At 43.9% G+C, this 20,404-nt stretch overlaps 1 protein-coding gene across 6 annotated transcripts in view; it reads right to left on the bottom strand.

The window, feature by feature from the left end:
* The window catches only part of LOC135219888 (uncharacterized), a 327,822-nt gene that overhangs the window by 77,989 nt on the left and 229,429 nt on the right, over nt 1–20,404 (bottom strand). For all 6 annotated transcript variants that reach the window (XM_064257040.1, XM_064257041.1, XM_064257039.1 and 3 more), the window contains exons 9-10: nt 9,373–9,551; nt 7,079–7,256 (exon numbers count right to left, since the gene is read on the bottom strand). In XM_064257040.1, coding sequence (XP_064113110.1) covers nt 7,079–7,256; nt 9,373–9,551 — 357 coding nt within the window. The remainder of the gene's footprint in view (nt 1–7,078; nt 7,257–9,372; nt 9,552–20,404) is intronic.

Below are 20,404 nucleotides of genomic sequence, written 5' to 3'. Positions count from 1 at the left end.
TAAGTTCTGTCTGGGGGTCAGCTGCGACTTCTCGAGGTTCACGAGCAATCCCAACGCTTTGATCAGATCTAAAGTTAAACGTCAGGTCCTCCAAGCACTGTCTCTCTGATCTTGGCCCTGATGAGCCAGTCGTCCAGATACAGAGAGATATTTACTCCTTTGAGGTGAAGAAACCTCGCCACATTTTTCATCAGGCTTGTGAAGACCTGAGGAGCTGTGGACAGGCCGAAACACAAGGCTCTGAACTGAAAGATCCTTCCCCCCCCCCGTCATGAAACGGAGGTACTTCTTCGATGAAGGGTGGATCGGGACGTGAAAATAGGCGTCCTGGAGATCTAGAGACACCATCCAATCTCCTTGTCGCAATGACGCAAGGACTGAGGCAGAAGTCTCCATCGAGAACTTCTTCTGAACAAATTTGTTCAGAGAGCTGACGTCTAGTACTGGTCTCCAGCCTCCCGAGGCCTTCGCAACCAGAAAAAGGCGATTGTAAAACCCCGGGGAGTTTTGATCCCGTACTAGTTCTATCGCTCTCTTGTCCCACATTTGTTCCACCATCGATCGAAGAGTATCCCTCAGCACAGGATCCTTGTACTTGGCTGTTAGTTCCCGTGGTGTTGACGTTAGGGGAGGAGTGTTCAGGAAAGGGATACGATATCCCTTCCTTATTACAGACAAGGATGACGCGTCTGCGTTTATAAGTGTCCAGGCCTCCACAAATCCCAGGAGCCTGGCACCTACTGGTGCTTGGAGGAGAGAAGCATCACTTTCCCTTTTTAAAGGGACGAAAGGCAGACCTACCTCTCTTCTCAGGAGCCTTCCTTCTTGCGGGAGGTCTGGAGGTAGGGCCACCTCGAAAGGGCTGAACCGATGTACTCGGTCCTTTCTTGTCAGGTGTAGAAGCAGGCTTCTTCTTCCTTGTTGACTGCGTCAGAAGGTCCTGAGTCGCCTTCTCAGTTAATGAACGAGAAATGTCCTTCACCAACTGAGAAGGGAACAAAAAGTCAGACAAAGGCGAATACAGTAGCGCTGCCCTCTGAGCGTGGGAGACTGCCTTGGTTAAAAAGGCACTATATACCGTCCTCTTTTTTAGAAGACCTGCTCCAAACAAAGAGGAGATCTCAAACGAGCCATCTGAACAGCTTGTCTATACAAGACAAAATGCACAAAAGGACTTCTGGTTCGAGTCCTTCAGAATCATGGGCTTTCTTGGACATCACCCCAAGGGACCAATCTAAGAAGTTGAAAACTTCCAATACATGAAAGAGTCCTTGAGGAGATGGTCCAGTTCAGAAATGCCCCAAGTAATACATGCCGAGTTCAGACCTTGCCTACGTGAAGCGTCCACTAAGGTCGAGAAGTCTGCTTCTGACGTAGACGGAAGAGCAATACCCATATTCTCTCCCGTCTGATACCAAATGCCTCTTTTACCAGCTAGTCTCGCTGGAGGCATGCAGAAGACCGTTCTGACTAAGTCCTTCTTAGACTTCATCCAAGAGTCTAAGGACTGAAGAGCCCTCTTCATCGAAATGGCGGGCTTCATTCTGAGAAAAGACGAAGATTTCTTCGTCTTAGCACTCGAAAAAAGAGAGCGCGGAGAAGGAGGAGCGGCAGGAGTCAAGTCATCTCCATACTCCTCAAGAAGCAAGGCAGTCAAAACTTTATAGTTCGACAGTCCTTCTCTTCCTTGATACTCTTCCTCCGAGTCTACTTCTAACTCGGGATCTAACTGAGTCTCCGCTGCTAACTCCGTACGTCCTTCTTCTGAAGGAGACAAGCTCCTAATAGGAGAGGGGCTAAGGGAATGATATTCCTTCCTCTTCCCCGCTTTAATAGCCCTGGAAGGCGCCAAAAGCTCAGGCTTCTCTCCATAAATGGATGACGCTTCCCGCTTGGATGACGCTTCCCGACCGCCAAGCGTCCTGGCTGACGCCTCCGCTTACTGTGGTGCCGACGTCCGGATGACGCCTCGCGCCTGGAAGACGCTCCGCTCTCAAAAGGCGTCCTAACTGGCGCCAAAATATTGGTTGGAGCCTCGCGTCTACAATCAGCTATCAAAGACGCTTCATGCCTAAAAGACATCTCACGTCTCTCTGGCGTTACGTGTCTTCCGTAAGCTCGCGATCTCGCTCTCGAACCCGAAGCTTCTGCGATATATTTAGAAGCTTCACGTTTGCATGACGCCTCTCGCTTAGCAGGGGAGAGAGGACGAGACTTCTTGATTGGAAGCGCAACGTCCTTCCTACGAGGCGCTAACACTCCCACCAAAGAGGCCAGTTGTTCTTGTACTGCCATGATAATCTTCCTAGAAGCTTCTCCCACGTCAACTGCATGACGCCTTTCGTCATCAATCGGGGGAGAAGTAGGAAAGGGTTCTTCTGCGTCCTCGTCGTTTGACGCTGACGCCACCTTCGCCTTCTTAATAGACGAGGGAGCGTCATCTGAGAAACGCTCTGGGCTCGAATCAAATTCGGGTTCCTTCAAATGCCGTTTCAGAGGCCTCGATAAATCCGACTCCTTCCACCCTCGTTTAGGTGAGGGAGAGGGAGAAGATGAGAAACACTCACGAAGGACGCTTTTTCTAAAGCGCCCTTGAGCAGCCTGCCACGAAACAGAGCTTGCTGAAGGGACGTCTGACCGTTGGGGATTCCCCACGACCTCCTTAAGGCTTTCGACTTTCCTTCTCTGGGCATAGGAGCTTGGAAGAGGTCTAGGCCTGGGAGCGTCGCAGGGACGATCAAACGCCCCCTCCACAACACTGGGAGAACTCACTTCACTGTAATGCTCACTTTCACTAGCCTTACCTTGTAAGTCCGCCATTTTGGACTTCATGTCTCGAATCGTAGCTTTCAGATCGGCGATTTCCGAGGCCGATTCCGAAAGTAAACCTTGTGAATTAGACACATAGGGAGAATCTAAATCATTAGGATTAGAAGACGTATCAATAAAAGGCTCAATAGGCCTTGAACTCACACCTTTCAGACGTCTAACCCTATCCCTCTCTAACTTCTTCAAATAAGAAGTTAAAGTCTTCCATTCTTCTGCTTAATCCCTCGCATTCATGACAAGTATTAGTAGCAGAACACTGAAACCCCCTACATTACGACATACAGTGTGAGGATCAACCGACAAGCTTTCGGTATCCTCACCCTGCAGCCTACATTCACACACTTCTCACACTCACATTTGAATCAGACATACTGAGAAAATTCCAAAAAGCAAGTCCAAAAAAACAGTCCACAGTAGCGAATGCCAAAAAACACGATCCAGATACGTCACCAAAAAGCCGATAAACGATGATCAAAGGATGAAATAAGAATCTAAGTCAGGAGGTAATAGCAAACAATGTTGATACCACCGGCGACAGAGAAAATATGATAGAAAACGGGGATGGTTCCTAGTCCTGCCGCCCAGGGCAGGCCGGTAGATCACATGACCTACCTGTAGCGAGTGGCGCGAAATTTGAATTTCTGTCGGGGACGACGGAGTCTTAGCTATGTATATATCTGACAGGTAAGTTGATTGTATGAAAACGTATCGTCAGGAGAAAACGTTTTCCCGCGGAGGGTTACGAACTCTCACTGTAGGTAAGGGTCTGCCGCCACTGTGAACGTCGTCTGGGTGGGGCTGATCGACACCTGACAGGAGAGAGCCGATACCGTCCTCCGACTCTAATTCCAGTCCTCGTCGAGGTCGAAAACCTCTCAGGAGGACCGATGAGTATTTAATACGTGTCCCCGAAGACACGTAGAAAACGCCGCTGTCGCAGTAGAGGAGGTGGAAATAGCTTGATCGACCGGCCAGAACGAGAGAGCCTTCTTGTCCGGAGACGAGAGACTCTGGTTCGAGACAGAATCGGCAAGCTCCGATCGCGGCAGACCCACCGTCGGTTTGGGTTCCCTCTCGGGCCCCAAAACGACTCGAGCAGAGACGTGGGCTCTGCTGGTGGGAGCGGCAATCCTTCCGCAAGGTCATTATGCTGCCGAATCAGCTTAATGAACTTGACTTCTGCAAAATTCCTCTGTATCTCGGGAGTAACCGCGTCTTGCGGAGTAGGACCGTCCAGTCCCTCCAGCAAGAACAGATCCCGAGATACTCCTCCTTCAGAAGGAGGAACAGCGGCAGACCCCTGACGGTCGCCTCCAGCTACTTGCGCGTATGTCCTGGTCGGTCCTAGAACCGTGCCTGGTCCATACGGCGTCATAGCGGGATCGCGAGCGGCGCACCTCTCGCGATCACTCATAGGTTACCTCGCCTCCTCCCGGTGTAGCCGAGGAGGTTGAAGGTACAGGAGAGGCAGACCTGACGCTCCCCCCTAGCTCGCTGGCCGGACCAGCGTGCTTGGAGGGCTGCTGCTGATCGTCAACCCGCGGTGGCGATCGAGCAGCAGGCCTAGCCTTGCCGCTCGCCTGGGGCGAGAGGCTCGGCTGAGAACGTCGACGCTGATCTCTAGCGTCAGGCGAGCTGTTGCTGGTTACCGTCTCCGCCCGGTCCCCGATGGGAAGCGGCGTCAGGTGACCTGCTAGGCTCGCTGTCGCGGTGAGACCGGCGAGCGTCCTCTCGGCGCGTCGAGCCGCTGGTACAGACCGTGCTGGTACCGACGGCCGCGGGGCCCCACCCCTTCCTCGCCTCAACAACCCATGGCTGGTCAGCGACCGTCACGTCAACCCGAGCAGCCAGCTGGTCGCTGCGAGAGCGTCCACTGGCCTGGCGAGAGTCGTCTGCACGACTCTCGCCAGTCTTCTGCTCCGCGCTTCGGTCTTGACGGCGAGCGAGCTCGGGTGTCAAGACTTTGGCTGGACGGTCTCCAGCGGGAGACCGTCCACTCGGTACTTCTCGCTAACGAGAAGACGAGGCGGATCCTGGTTTAGCGGCAAAACCGCTAGAACCAGGCGAGGAAGTGCCAGCCGAAGCTGGTACTCCTCTGGTCCCCGTCTTCTTCTCCTTGGTAGAAGAAGAGACGGGCCCTGTTCCCGAGGGAGCAGGAGGACCAGCAGAAGAGCTCCCCGAATCGCCGGAGCGAGACGGGCCCTTAGAAGGTCCCGAAGGAGCCTTCTTAGGGGGGAAAACCCGGGTTACCAGCTGGTCGCTGCAAGAGCGGCCCGCTGGCCTGGCGAGAGTCACCTGAGCGGCTCTCACCAGCCGTCTGCTCCGTGCCGCGTCTTGGCGCCGAGCGAACTCTGGCGCCGAAACTTGGCTGCACGGTCTCCCGAGGGAGAACGTACACTCGGGATCTCTCGCGAACGAGAGACCGAGCCGGAACCTGGCGTAGCGGCATCGCCGCTAGCACCAGGGGAGGAAGTACCAGAGCTAACCGATACTCCTCTGGTCCCCGTCTATCTCTTCCTTACGGAAGGGGAGACGGGCCACGCTCCCGAAGGAGCAGGAGGACCAGCAGAAGGACCCCCCGTCCCACCGGGGTGGGACGGGCCCTTAGAAGTTCCCGAAGGAGACTTCTTAGGAGGGAAGGCAGCCTTCTTCTTCTTCGGCTTATGGGCCTTAGAAGTCGAAGGGGAAGAGGCAGCAGCAGACGATGAAGACGAAGATGACAGACTTCCTCTCTTCCTCTTCCTCGTCAGCTCACGCAGGACAGTCGTCAGGTCCTCCATCCAGGCCGGAGCCGGGGCTATTGCCGAAGCAACACGGCCCGACTGCACCTGTCCGGAAGGACCTGGGACTGGGGAAGACACACCGTGGGCAGGACCAGCATGGACAGGCTCAGGAACCAGGAGCGACAGGAACAGCAACCAGCTCAGGAGCGGCAGGAACAGCGGCAGCGGTAGACCCAGAAGGGACAGCCAAGCCAACAGCGGGAATCACATCAGCGGCAGGTACGGCAGGCCCAGCGATCGCCCCCTGCCGCCGCGGTGGTCCATACCTGTCCAAGGTCGTCTCCCACGGATGTAGTACCTGCGGTAGCATAGATAGATTAGTAAGAGGGGTTGCCTCACATACGGGGGGAAGACATGCCCCACCCCGAACGTAAGGAAGACCCCAAATACAAAATACAACGAGGAAGCTGAGCTGGGGGCAGGAAGGAAGACGAAGATCGGATACCAAGGGAGTCGCGGGAGAGCTTTCCGACGACTTCCTGGCAGACCTTCGCTTCCCCTACCCCCGCACAGCAGTGAAAAGTAATATGAAAATGAAACAGAATATGCCCTTGCGATTCACTTTAAAATGAACTTAAAGGGGAAAGATCAATTCCCGGGGAAAGAACTTGAAACTTATCAAATAGATGCATCTAAAAATATATATGAAAATTGAAACAGAATACTGCACTTGCGATTTCACTTCACAGAAAAAAATCGTAAGATCAATTCCGGGTAACGTAGAACGAAAAACTGATCAAATTAAATTTAAAAAAATGCAAATAAAGGGTAAATTGAAAAATGAAAAGAATACTATGCGCAATCCAATTTCATTGCATTTTATCATACAAAATAAAAGGCTCGTGCCGAGCGCAATCACGCTCTCGGTAACGAACGCACAGGGCAAAAATATGATGAAAAAAGTACTTACATTTTTCAATTACACACTTTCGCTCAAAATACATGACTCGGCGCGAGCGCGCCCGCCCTCGGCACCGAGACATAATTCAAGGGTTCAATTCATGAAAAGAGAGGAATTCGCCGCATCTACGGCGATAGCTCCATGTTGGTTCATAATTAAGTAATGAAAATGAAAACATGTACTTACAGTTTCATTTTCAAGTCAAACAAACCATTAGTGGAAAACACAATATAAACAAAGCATACGACGATGAAGCGGGCAGAGAGCGATGACGAACACATCCTTCACACCCGCGGCCGAAAGCAAAAGTGATTTGTTTACCTCCCAGTCGCGCGGCGCGCGACTGTCGGACAAGCAGTTAACTACCGTTCTCCCCTTGTTCGAAGCTTACGACCGTTCCAGCTGCCGCTAGCTACTTCCTATTGTTAAAGGACCGATGGTTTGTATTACGTATCGGAACAAACATTAAAATAATGCAGGTACACCTAAATACTGTATAGGGATGTGAAAAATATGTACTATACTCAACATCTCATACCTAATGAAAATATATATAAATTATTACCTTTTTATTAAGGATGCTTAGTATATACTGGTGAGGGTGTGTGGTCAGAGACGGGTCAACAATGCAGGTGAAAGTATGATCACTTGGTGGATCATGGCTTCCAACAACACCTCCAAGACTTACATAGCACCCAACTTCTTCTAACCACAATTTGTGCACACCCCAAACATCAACAATTCTGAAAATTTTCAATCAAAATTAAATGTTCTGTTTGTGTGACATAAATGCAGTCCTTCAACAGTTTCATAAAATAGATAGGAAGGTTTGCCTTCATGAAAAATAAAGTAAGATATAGAACCAAGATAAGTGATCCAATACAGAGGAACATATACTCAAAATTCAAGTATCTGTATCTTTTTTGTAATTGAAATTCACTGTAACAATTACACTACTGAAATTATTTGATAGAACTAAAAGGGAAAGCTGACAAAATGCTAGTGAAACTTTAGCTCTGCATGCAATGGCTGGCCTTAGAAGTATGAATTAAATCACATTTCTGACAGCTCATCATCGAAAATAAAACTACATGACATTTCAGATGTCTAAAAGTGCAGGTTACTACAATCAAACCAAAATGTCAAGGTGGGTGACAGGAGGTTTCCCCCGAACTATACTGTTCGCATTTAAGAACATTTTGGTAATTTTACCCATAAGGAAACTGCCCTACTTGAGTTGAATATAGAATTTAGGCCAAAGGCCAAGCACTGGGACCTATGAGGTCAGCACTGAAATGGAAATTGACAGCAAAAGGTTTGAAAGATGTAACAGGAGGAAAACATCGCAGTTGCACTATGAATCAAGTGTTAGGAGAGGGTGGAAAGTAAGATGAAGAAAGAGAATATGAAAGGAGGTAGAGTAAAAGGAACGACAGTGATTGCAGCTAGGGCCCGAAGGCAAGCTGCAAAGAACCTTAAGTAATGCCTACAGTGCACCGTAGGCACTACCCCCTAAGGGGAACTGCCCTACTTAAACCTAAAACCTGAACAGTAAAGATGGAGTGTTCACTCAGTATTTATCCCACATTTTCTGTTTTGATTTCTTCTAAATGTGACCTTGAGTAACCTTTGCGTGTCTGTGTTTGCGTATGTGCATATATTATATACTACTTTAACATCTAAAACGATAAGAGCCTATCAAAGAAACACAAAGAAAAGGTATGGTTGACCATTTACAAGTACTAGTGCTATGCAGATTTGTAGGTAAATGAATGAAACACTTCACTATAATATATGAACCTTTTTTGCATATGTAATGTATTCTTTATATTTTGTGTTCATTTATATGCCTCCCTAGTATTTAATGTATCTCATTCTCATATGTCATGTACGATATGTAATGACTGAATCTCGCCTGTCTGGCAGTCATGTTTCGCCAGTACGGTACCGCTCTGTTTCCTTGCTTGCACATTATTTTGCACCTCTGTGATTTTGTGTACTTCATTAGACATTAAGAACCTACTTTTAGTATTTCCATGTTTCCTTCATCCCCAACCTTTAGTGATAAGGATAACACATCGAACACACACACAGATGTAGAGATTTGATAAGAGATAACCTTTTATAATCTTGTAATTGCACCACCTATCCCAGAATAAGACTACCCCCAAACTCTCTAAGACAAGTTGATCTTACTGAAAGATTTTATTGGGTATTGGAGCCATGTCTTTAAAGGATTGAAATTCCAGCTTCTATGATTAGGATTTAACTTGTGTCATTGTAAAGCCATAAAATTTCTTTGGTCTTTCATCTTTGTCTATACTACATATAAGCGCTTTGTATATGTACAGTTACTCAATCAAATCAATCTTGCTTCAGGCATGGAAAGAGCAGAAAAAAGAGATATATTCTCCCTTCTTCTTCAACCAGGTCAGTAGCATACGATACTCACAATTACTTTGTGAGAGAAAAGAAAAACATTGGGCCTTTGACTGATGTGATGAGAGTTTACGATTGGGCATGTGAAGCTACCAATATTGCACATGTAAACCATTTACAATAAGAAGGAAATAGAAAAAAAAGAAAAAGAGATAGAAAACAAAATGTGTGGGTGGGGGGATTGGTCTTTCATCATCCAGTACAGAACTTAATCTGGCTTTACTATAAGCTGATGAAATTTTTCCCTTTGTCTACAAGAGAGAAAAAGTCTTAAACTTAAAGACTGAAATACGGAGCATTCTGATGAGACCACCTGTTATTTGCCTTGCCATTTTGGTTTAATTAATCTATTCTAATATTATTTACTCCCACTAGATAATATAAACTTTGTTAGGAATAAATATTTGTTAAAATTCTTACTTATGCACAGGTTCTACTCCAGAAACTACTGCAAGAGTAGCATGAGAAGGAGGAATCCAATTGGGGCCTTCAATCTCCGTAATGCGACAAGGTTGGGGCCATAGGGAATGCAACTCCGAATGTGTTACTAGAGGTCTAGGAGGTGCCGTTAACTGCGATGAAGCCAGACGTTCACAGACCTTAAAAAGAAGTTAGAGATGATAATAACACATTATTGTAATGGGGAACTGTAAGCATTTAGGTATAATATATAAAATAATGATGACAGTATATGAAACTCATGAAATATCGTTTAGAATATGGTCGACAGCTTTTATAAAGTGTCTCCCAGTGATTTTGAACCTCGTAAAATTACTTTTACAGTTTATAAATTTATTTCATAATTCTTTTGGTACTGTTTCTTGAAAATCATAGTTTTACCATTTCATTGTCAGACCATAAAATAAAACTGACATTTATATGATAAACAAAGTATGAATCAAATCAATAGGCAATTAAACAAGTAATAAATAAAAATTTTAACAGTACACCTATTTCAAAAAATGATATTGTCATGTTACAATAAAGTTTTATACATACTTACCTGACAGATATATACTTAGCTATAGACCCTCCGTCGTCTCCGACAGAATTTTCAAATTTCGCGGCACACGCTACCGGTAGGTCAGGTGATCTACCGCCCTGCCCTGGATGGCAGGACTAGGAACCATTCCCGTTTTCTAATCAGAATTCTTCTCTTCCACCTGTCTCCTGCGGGGAGGCTGGGTGGGCCATTAATCGTATATATCTGTCAGGTAAGTATGTATAAAACTTTATTGTAACATGACAATATCATTTTATACATTCAACTTCCCTGCCAGATATATACTTAGCTGATTAGCACCCATTGGTGGTGGGTAAGAGACAGCTAACTACTGAAATAGACAGGTAAACAACATATGTTGTAGGTATTAATAAACCTTGGTTCCTACCTTATTAGGCTGAAGACTTCGCGGCTACTGCCTTGGAGTCTGCTTAGCCTCAAGAGCCTCCAGCGAGATATTGATCTATGGCTAAGAGTTCTTGTGGGTCTGCCAATGGGGTCTTATCCACTTACTCGGCAGAGCCTAAAGGCCTTTGTCATTGGGTGCTATTCCACTAACATGACAATACACCTTGTTCAAGGAGCACAACACCGATCCCGATCACCTGATCCTAACATCCATGTTAGTTCTAAGATTGCAAGGAGTTATCCCGAACTCCTTACAAACAACCAAAAACTCGAAACATTAACACTTTCATTTATACAAAATATAAAAAAAAAAAATTTTATACTCCCGACTAGCCATACATATCCTTGATCCCCTACCAGCAATGACACTATGCGCCCGTGCGACATCGTGAGCTTGCTAATAGAAAAACCAAGCACATATCTGACAAGAGGGTTATGTACGATAAAATCAAAATATTTTTAAGGATCAGTCTTTGCTCCAAGACCCAGCACTGTATCTGCTGATACAATATTTTTTGGACCTAGAGAGTCCAAGCTTTACTTTTGTTGCACTCATAGGTCACTCTCACATCCTTCAGATAATGAGATGCAAACACTGAATGCACCTCCAATACGTAGGTCTCAATGATATTTTTAAGAGACATATTCTTTTGGAACGCCAAGGACGTTGCTACTGCTCTCACCTCATGGGTCTTAACCTTTAGAAGACCGAAGGATTCCTCGAGCAGTTCTTGTGAGCGTCCGTAATTACGCTTCTCACAAAGAAAGCCAAGGCGTTCTTGGACATGAGTCTTTTGGGGTTCTTCACCGCACACCAAAGACCTTGTTGACAAGCTCCCATCTGTCTCTTCCTCTCTAAATAAAATTTAAGAGCTCTCACTGGACAGAGAGACCTCTCTGTCTCTCTGCCTACCGAGGTTAGATAGACCTTTTACTTCAAAGCTTCTGGGCCAAGGTTTTGACACGTTTCGTTTCTTCGCCAGAAACATTGTCTGGAACGAACAGATGGCAGCATCTCCTTTGAACCCCACTGTGGAATCTAGAGCGTGCAATTCGCTCGTCCTCTTGGCTGTAGCGAGAGACAACAGGAATAAGCATTTCCTAGTGACGTCGCGGAAGGAAGCCAGTGTAAAGGCTCGAATTTATCCGATAAAAGGAATTTCAGGGGGGGGGGGGGGGGACCACGTCCAGATTCCAACTAGGTGTTCTAGGAGTTGCTGCTTTTGAAGTTTCAAAGGATCTAATTAGATCGTGTAGATCTTTGTTGTCTGCAATATCTAGCCCTCGATTTCTAAATACTGAAGACAGCATGCTTCTGTATCCCTTTATTGTTGAGACAGATAGGTGTGATTCCTCTCTCAGAAAGAGGAGGAAATCGGCAATATTCACTATAGAGGTACTGGAGGAGGACAGCTTCTGACTCTTACACCACCTCCTAAAGACTTCCCACTTCGATTGGTATACTCTTCTCGTCGAAGCTCTGCGGGCTCTAGCGATAGAGCCCGCAGCCTTGCGAGAAAAGCCCCTCGCTCTGACAAGTCTTTCGATAGTCGAAAGGCAGTCAGAGCGAGACCTGGGAGGTTGTGATGAAACCTCTCGAAGTGGGGTTGTCTGAGTAGATCTGGTCTGTTTGGAAGAGATCTGGGGAAGTCCACTATCCACTCCAGTACCTCCGTGAACCATTACTGGGCTGGCCAAAATGGGGCTATTAGTGTCAACTTCGTGCTCTTTGAAGATACGAACTTACCTGAGCACTTCCCCCAGGATCTTGAACGGGGGAAAGGCGTAGGCGTCCACACCCCGACCAATCCAGGAGAAACGCGTCTATTGCGAAGGCTCTCGGATCTTCCACTAGAGAGCAAAAGATCTCTACTCTTTTGGAGAGGAACGTCGCAAAACAGGTCTATGTGAGGTCTCCCCACAGGGAACCAAAGACTTCGACACACTTCTTCGTTGTAGAGTCCATTCTGTGGGAAGGACCTGATTCCTCCTGCTCAGTCCGTCCGCTCTCACATTCTTTATCCCTTGTACAAATCTTGTGAGGAGAGTTATGCCACTTTCTTCTGTCCAGGTTAACAGGTGTTTTGTTAACTGAAAGAGGGAGAAAGAGTGCGTGCCTCCCTGCTTGCGTATGTAAGCCAGAGCCGTGGGTGTTGTCCGAGTTATCTGTATCACCCCGCCTCTGACTATCTCTTCGAAGAACTTTAAGGCTAGGTGTATGGCCACTAGTTCCTTGCAATTGATGTGGCCAGGACACCTGTTCCTTTGTCCAGGTGCCTGACACCTCCCTTGCTCCTAGCGTCGCTCCCCATCCCGACTCCGAAGCGTCGGAATATAACACTTGATCTGGGTTCTGCAGGGCAAGCGATACGCCTTCGTTTGTTCTTTTGAAGAGAAGGATCCACCACTTCAGTGATCTTTTTATCTCTTGTGGAAGCGGGAAGATGTCCGAGAGTTGTCCCGTCTTCCAACTCCACACCCCTTTCAGGAAAAACTGAAGAGGGCGAAGGTGAAGCCTCCCAGAGAGAAGAACTTTTCTATTGAGGACAGGGTCCCTAAAAGACTCAGATAATCCCTCGCTGAACTGTTCTTTCTCTCTAAGAAGCTCGAGATTTTCGACAAACCTCGAGTGATTCTTTCTCGCGAAGGAAATACTCGAAAACCCCGAGAATCCATCTGAATCCCCAGATAGACCAAGCTCTGGCTGGGGATCAGCTGCGACTTCTCGAAGTTCACAAGTAATCCCAGCGATTCTATCATGTTTCTTGTTACTGATAAGTCCTCCAAGCACTGAATCTCCGACTTGGCCTGATCAGCCAGTCGTCTAAGTAGAGGGAGATGTTTATTCCTCTAGGTGAAGCCATCTTGCCACATTCGCCATCAGTTGGTGAATACCTGCGGAGCTGTAGACAGACCGAAGCACAGAGCCCTGAATTGAAAAATCTTGTCTCCTATTACAAACCGAAGATATTTCTTTGACAAATGGTGAATGGGAACGTGGAAGTACGCATCTTGCAAGTCCAGAGAGACCATCCAATCTCCTGGACGAAGAGCCGACATTACTGAAGCGGCCGTTTCCATGCGGAACTTCTTTTTCTTGAACAAAGCGATTCAGAGCGCTTACGTCCAGTACTGGTCTCCACCCCCCGATGCCTTTGGTACTAGAAAAAGGCGATTGTAAAAATCCCTCCCGGGGAGTGTGGATCCTGCACAAGTTCGATGGCCTCCTTTTCCACATTTGTTCCACCATTTGAAGGAGAGTCTTTCTCATTACAGGGTCTCTGTACCTCGCTGACAGTTCCCGAGGCGTAGATGTTAGGGGAGGGCTGTCCTCGAAGGGGATTACGTTATCCTTTCTTTAGGACCGACACTGACCAAGGGTCGGCTCCCCTTTTTGCCCATACTCCTGCAAAGTTCAGGAGTATGGCGCCCACTGGTGCTTGAAGGAGCAAACAAGTCATTTGTTTCTTGAAAGGTCTAAAGGAAGACCTTCCTCTCTTGTCAGAGCTCTTCTTTCTGGCAGGGGGACGAGCCGCTGCACCTCCACGAAAGGGCTGCTGAAGGAGGACGAGAGTCCTTCTTAATCGTCGACACTACTGGGCGTCCTTTATTGGACGTTTGTACTAGTAGGTCCTGTGTCGCCTTCTCAGTTAGCGAGCGAGATATATCCTTCACTAACTGAGAAGGAAACACATGATCGACAGAGGGGCGAACAATAAAGCAGTCCTCTGGCTCGGAGAAACCCCTTTTGATAATAGGGATCCATATACTGATCATCTTCTTCAGAAGACCAGCACCAAAAAGGGAAGCCACTTCTCCCGAACCGTCCTGTACTGCCTTGTCCATGCAAGACAGGACGCTATGGAGAATCTCTGGGTTTTTAAGAAACTCCGGATCTTTAGATTTGTGGCCAGAACTCTGAGTGACCAATCCAAAAAGTTGAACACCTCTAAAGTGACAAAAAGTCCCTTTAGAAAGTGGTTTCAACTCCGAAGTGCTCCACGTTGATCTGACCGATCCTAAGGAGTGACGTCTAGAGGCCTCCCACTAAATTGAAAAGTCCGCATCTGCCGAGGCAGGAAGAGAAAGACCCATAGTCTCTCCTGTACCATACAAATACCTCTCTTTCCATGGAGTTTGGAAGGAGGCATGCAGAATACAGTCTTTCCCAACTCTTTCTTCTTGTCCATCCAAGAATCTAAAGAATGGAGTGCCTTCTCATCGAAATTGCAGGCTTCATTTTCAGAAAGGCCGAAGATTTTTGCCGTAGCCGAGCTCGAAAAGAGAGAACGAGGAGAAGGAGGAGCCGCCGGACTAAGAGAGTCTCCAAAACTCTTGTAGCAACAATGAGGCTAAGACCTTATAATTCGAGAGTCCTTCATTTGCAGGAGGTTCGTCATCAGACAAATCGTCTAAACCTCGATCAGACGAAGGAGAAAGCTCTCGTTTGGAGGGAGAGTCCTTCCAAGACCATCCTACGATCTGAAGGAGAGGAGCTTCTATTTGGAGAAGAGTCTAAATTCCAGGAAAGAGTCTCCGACTCCTGCCTCCTGGCTCTGACTCTTGCCTCCTGACTCCTGCCTCCTGGCTCCTGACTCCTGCCTCCTGACTCTTGACTCCTGCCTCCTGACTCCGGACTCCTGGCTCCTGCCTCCTGACTCCTGCCTCTTGACTCCTGACTCTGCCTCCTGACTCTTGACTCCTGCCTCTTGCCTCCTGGCTCTTGCCTTGCAATAGCGATCCTTGGCAGTCTGGGGTGTCACAGAAACCGCCGAAGGGACACCTGATCGGTGGGGAGTCTCCACAACCTCCTTTCGGTTTTCGACATTCCTTCTCCTATGGGCATGTGAGCTTGGAAGAGGTCTAGACCTAGGAGCGTTGCGGAGCCGACCAGATGCCCCCTCCACTACACTGGGGGACACTCATATCACTGTCCACTGAAAAATCACTAGCCTTACCTTTGTAGGCAGCCATTTTGTTTTCCATCAACTTGAAGGCTGCTTTTAGATCCGCAAGTTCTTTCGCTGAATCTACAGGTTCTGCAATAGGAGAAGGGGCTGCAATGGAAGGAGAAGTAGCAATACTTACCCTTGGGAAGATCCCAAGCTAGGAATTAGTTCAGATCTCGAAAATACTTAAACTTCTATAAGAAGCCTTCCTCACTCTTTCTCTCTCTAACTTTTTCAAATAATTAGTTAGATTCTTCCATTCGTTCTCACTTCAAATTCATCACTTCCTTGCAAGTATAGTAAAAGAACATTCATACTCCTGACACCCTTGCATACAGTGTGAGGGTCTACCGAAGCTTTCGCAACCTCCATTACAGCCTACAGTGGGGCATCGCTTATTCACGGATCAGTATTCACGGATCCAGTTAATCACGGATTTTTCTTGGACCGTTTCTCATGTTACATCACTGGTATGAATCACTGCATCACGGGTTTGTTGTGTTGCGTATGCGATGTTTTTCGGGTAGGCTAACCCTCGGCCGTGGTCCGATAACTACCAACATTCATTAAAGACTCATATAATGATATTAACTGACAATAAAGGTAATAAAACCATTCTCACACCTAATATATTTATTGTCCTATCTTCGAAATAAATAGCCTATTCAAGGTTTATGTATGACGTTCATTGGTAGGCTAAGCGTAGTTGCAGTGCGATAACCACCAAGTACACAAACATTCACATTATGATATTAACTGACAATAAAGGTAATAAAACCATTCTTACCATATATTATAGTCATATCTTCATAATAAATAGCCTATTCAAAGAATAATTCCACATCATTTCACTCAAATTATCGTCGGAGTGGCCAGCCACAAAATGTAAGCATATGCCTTTACGTATGAAAATGGTTTATGTATACGGTTGCGTTCAAAGCGACATTTTTTGTTGATAAACTTTTAGAAATTTTAATAGTAGTGGTAGTATAATTACAGTAGTAATAACATTAAGGCTAAAATTAATTCGAACTCATTATTATTTTGGCAGTATTCGTATATAACTTCTCTGAACAATGAAGTCATACAAACGCTTATTTGTCATAGATTATCGTAAGTATTGCTGTTTGTTATTGGCGACGAAGCGTAAACGAAATACATAAAAGCATTTTTACCTTATATATTATCGTCATATCTTCATAATAAAAAGGCTATTCGTGGAGTAATTCCATATCAGTGAAATCAATTTTATCTATGCGAGGCCAGCCAGCTGACAAAATGTACGTACGTATATGAAAATCAAATTATGGTAGCGTTCACAGCAAGATATCTTTCGAAATTTTTATAGTACTATTCATGCTACGTAGTAATAATGTTTGGAATATACGTAACATTAATTTTCAATACAAAAATATCATCGTTATTTTGGTAGTGAAGAATAGTTTAGAATTATCATACATACACTGCATTGTTATGGGTTTGTGCCAGTGATAAAAACAACCAAAAATAACGTTCTCCTTTAAGTCGTCATATCTCATAATAAAAAAGGCTATCGTGGAGTAATTCCATATCAGTGAAATCAATTTATCTATGCGAGGCCAGCCAGCTGACAAAATGTAAGTACGTATATGAAAATCAAATTATGGTAGCGTTCACAGCAAGATTATCTTTCGAAAGTATTTATAGTTACTATTCATGCTACGTAGTAATAATGTTGGAATATATTTAACATTAATTTTCAATACAAAATATCATCGTTATTTGGTAGTGAATAATAGTTTAGGAATTATCATACATACACTGCATTGTTATGGGTTTTATGGCAGTGATAAAACAACCAAAAATAACGGTCTCCTTTAAGTCAACGCGTTTAGGAAAAACATGACATAGAATCGACTTTGCGACTTCGTTCACTTTGATATTTTTAACGATACAATAAACTATCATTTGTACTACTAAAACCATCTTCACATAAGTAATTTTTCGTAAGATATGTGTTGTTGCAAAAGCTAGCTTATTACATAAAAGGCTTTTATAATTTAAGGTCATCTTAGATTACATATGTACCCAAACTCATTGTGGGGAAATTTACTACTGTTTCCTCGGATATTGAAAATAACTTTAGCATCATTCAACACTTTGGAATAATATAATGCATAATACTAGGCTATACATATTTACATCGTAACAAATACTACATACAGTTATATACACATACTTTTATATACAAAGTTTTAACAGTTATATACACATATTTTATATACAAAGTTAATCATATGAGTAGTGATCAGACGACAGCTGTGCACTGGACTACGTACGTAACTACTTGGAAGATATAAACAAACAAAAATTTTGTTGTTGTTAGTCGCCGGGATAGATTAACATTTTTCCAGAGATTAAAGAGCTTAATTTTGTTTTGAAGGTATGTCAACCGCGTTAGTAAATAGGTATCATCTTCTAAGGAAATTTTTTTTTTCTCTCTCTTTTTGCGGAAGAATCTTCAAGCCATTTTGCATTCAAAGTAATGAGAAGGAATCATTATATTCTTCATGAAATCAGTAAAATACTTACACTAATAATAAAAACTAAAACTACGTACTGTATCAAACACATACATCATCGTTAGCTTCGTGTGTGTAAACGTTCATTCTAAGAATTACAGAGTAGTATAACTAACACCTGATTGGTTGGTTGGTAGCCATGGAGATCTGTTATCCAATGACTGCCCTCTGCTTCTGTTCTATTTATAGACATATGCCATGGATGGCACTAGGTTTGAACGTTACCATGTTCGTGATTTTCTGACTGCTGACGGCAACAATTACTCAATAATTTTCTTTATATAATAATTCCTTCGTGAAAACAATAATATAATAACGCGGTTGACATACCTTCAAAACAAAATTCAGCTCTTTAATCTCTGGAAAAATGTTATCTATCCCGGCGACTAACAACAACAAAATTTTTGTTTGTTTTATCTTCCAAGTAGTACGTACGTAGTCCAGTGCACAGCTGTCGTCTGATCACTACTCATATGATTAACTTTGTATATAAAAGTATGTGTATATAACTGTTAACTTTGTATATAAAAGTATGTGTATATAACTGTATGTAGTATTTGTATACGATGTAAATATGTATAGCCTAGTATTTATGCATTATATTATTAAAGTGTTTGAATGATGCGAAAGTATTTCAATATCCCGAGGAGGAAACAGTAGTAAATTTCCCCACAATGAGTTTGGGTGCATATGGATATCTAAGATGACTTAAATTATAAAAGCCTTTTATGTATAAGCTAGCTTTTGCAACAACACATATCTTACGAAAAATTACTTATGTGAAGATGGTTTTAGTAGTACAAATGATAGTTATTGTATCGTTAAAAAATATCAAAGTGAACGAAGTCGCAAAGTCGATTCTATGTCATGTTTTTAACTTTAACGTATAGTGGTATGAAAAACACCAGTGTGTCGTAGAGTGCGTCATCAATATAGTGGTATGAAAATACCACATTGGTGTTGTAGCGATACGTAATCACAAAGTACAAATCCTTTTCCCGGACCATCCTCAGAATTTTACGACTCTTCAACTTCAAGATCGATAGGTGAAATATATTATATAGTCATAACTTATTGTTAAAATTCACAAGTTGAACTGCAAAACATTATTATATTTTGACTGTTATGTACATATATTTTTTTGTGTTTTACGGAATGTTTGTTTGAAAATAATACCTATTAGTGAACATATGGTATTAATTGTCCCACTAATTTTATTATAGGTGATCTTAATTATCTCACATTCATTTAACAGTATTATATTAATTATTTTATTTAAATAAAACTGTAATTAATAAATAACAATAATGAAAAACATAAAAGGAAAAAAATGTTTTTGCTGCAGTAGTGGTGTTTGTTTGATTATGCATCTGACCTCACATTTCCGAAATCTGAAAAATTCCAAAAACCGAAACATCGGAATGTGTGTACTGCACATTTTTTTAAACACGCACACAATGTCTACACATTTACTGATACCCGTTGGTGAAAGACTCAAATTACAGTGCGTACGTATTTATTCCTGAGAGAGAGAGAGAGAGAAGAGAGAGATAGAGAATGATTAACGGCTCCAAGGCGTTTATTTTTACAATTATTTTTATTATCATGGGATTTTTTTTTTTAAACTTGAGATTTTCTATTCAATTCTCGAGATTAATAAGAAAATTACCTAACTTGACTAGCATCACCACACATCTGAATGACTCGGCCATTAGCAGGCTAAACCACCAACCTTATGAACTTGCATGATACATGAGATACATGACAAAACACAAAACCACTGTTTATTGGTGAAAATTTGGGGGTCGCACGATATGGGAGATTGCACGTATTCGAGTATATACGGTATGTGATTTTTTTTTTTAGCCTTTTTATGGAACAAAATCTAGCAAGAAATTGCCATTCCCAGTTGGCAACACTGGCATACTCTCGTTTGTCCAAGGTTGGTTTGTTATTGTTATGAAATGTTGGTGTGCGGCGCGTTCTTTAAATTGTACCCCATATAAACGAGTTTTAATTATGTGGCATCCAAAAGCCCTGATTCTTTTACTCTTATGGGAAAGACGCCTAAAGGTCAGATGAAGGTTTTTACGTGGATTATACTATTAACGTGTTGTGACGAAGGGAAGAGATGTTTCGCTGCATACTGTTGGTAGCATTATCGTTATTATATTACTGGATTGCACTGCAAAATCGTCGCCATCTTTTTATCAACATAGATTGTTGGTGAGTACATAATTTTGATAGTTAGTTCTCTTACCACTCCATCCTCTCTTTCCTTGTAAAAAAAAAAAAAAAAAAAAGAGGCCCACCATGCGTATGTAGGCTTCCAGCTGTAATCCCTAGGCTAGTAGGCTACATATGTACAGTAGTACATATACTACATTTATTTTTTAAGGCTAATTTTGTACAATAACTTTAAAACTGTCTTGAATTTAGTTTTAGGTGATAGTTGAAAACATATTTGGTGTTTTGAACTAAAGTAGGCAGTTCATAAAACATTGGAAAAAATAGTGGTCTTGGGTGGGTTA

This window comes from Macrobrachium nipponense, chromosome 1 (genome assembly GCF_015104395.2).
Source record: "Macrobrachium nipponense isolate FS-2020 chromosome 1, ASM1510439v2, whole genome shotgun sequence".
In the NCBI taxonomy this organism is placed as follows: domain Eukaryota; kingdom Metazoa; phylum Arthropoda; class Malacostraca; order Decapoda; family Palaemonidae; genus Macrobrachium; species Macrobrachium nipponense.
Note: the sequence above shows the minus strand (reverse complement) of the source record. Positions and strands in the feature narration are given on the sequence as shown.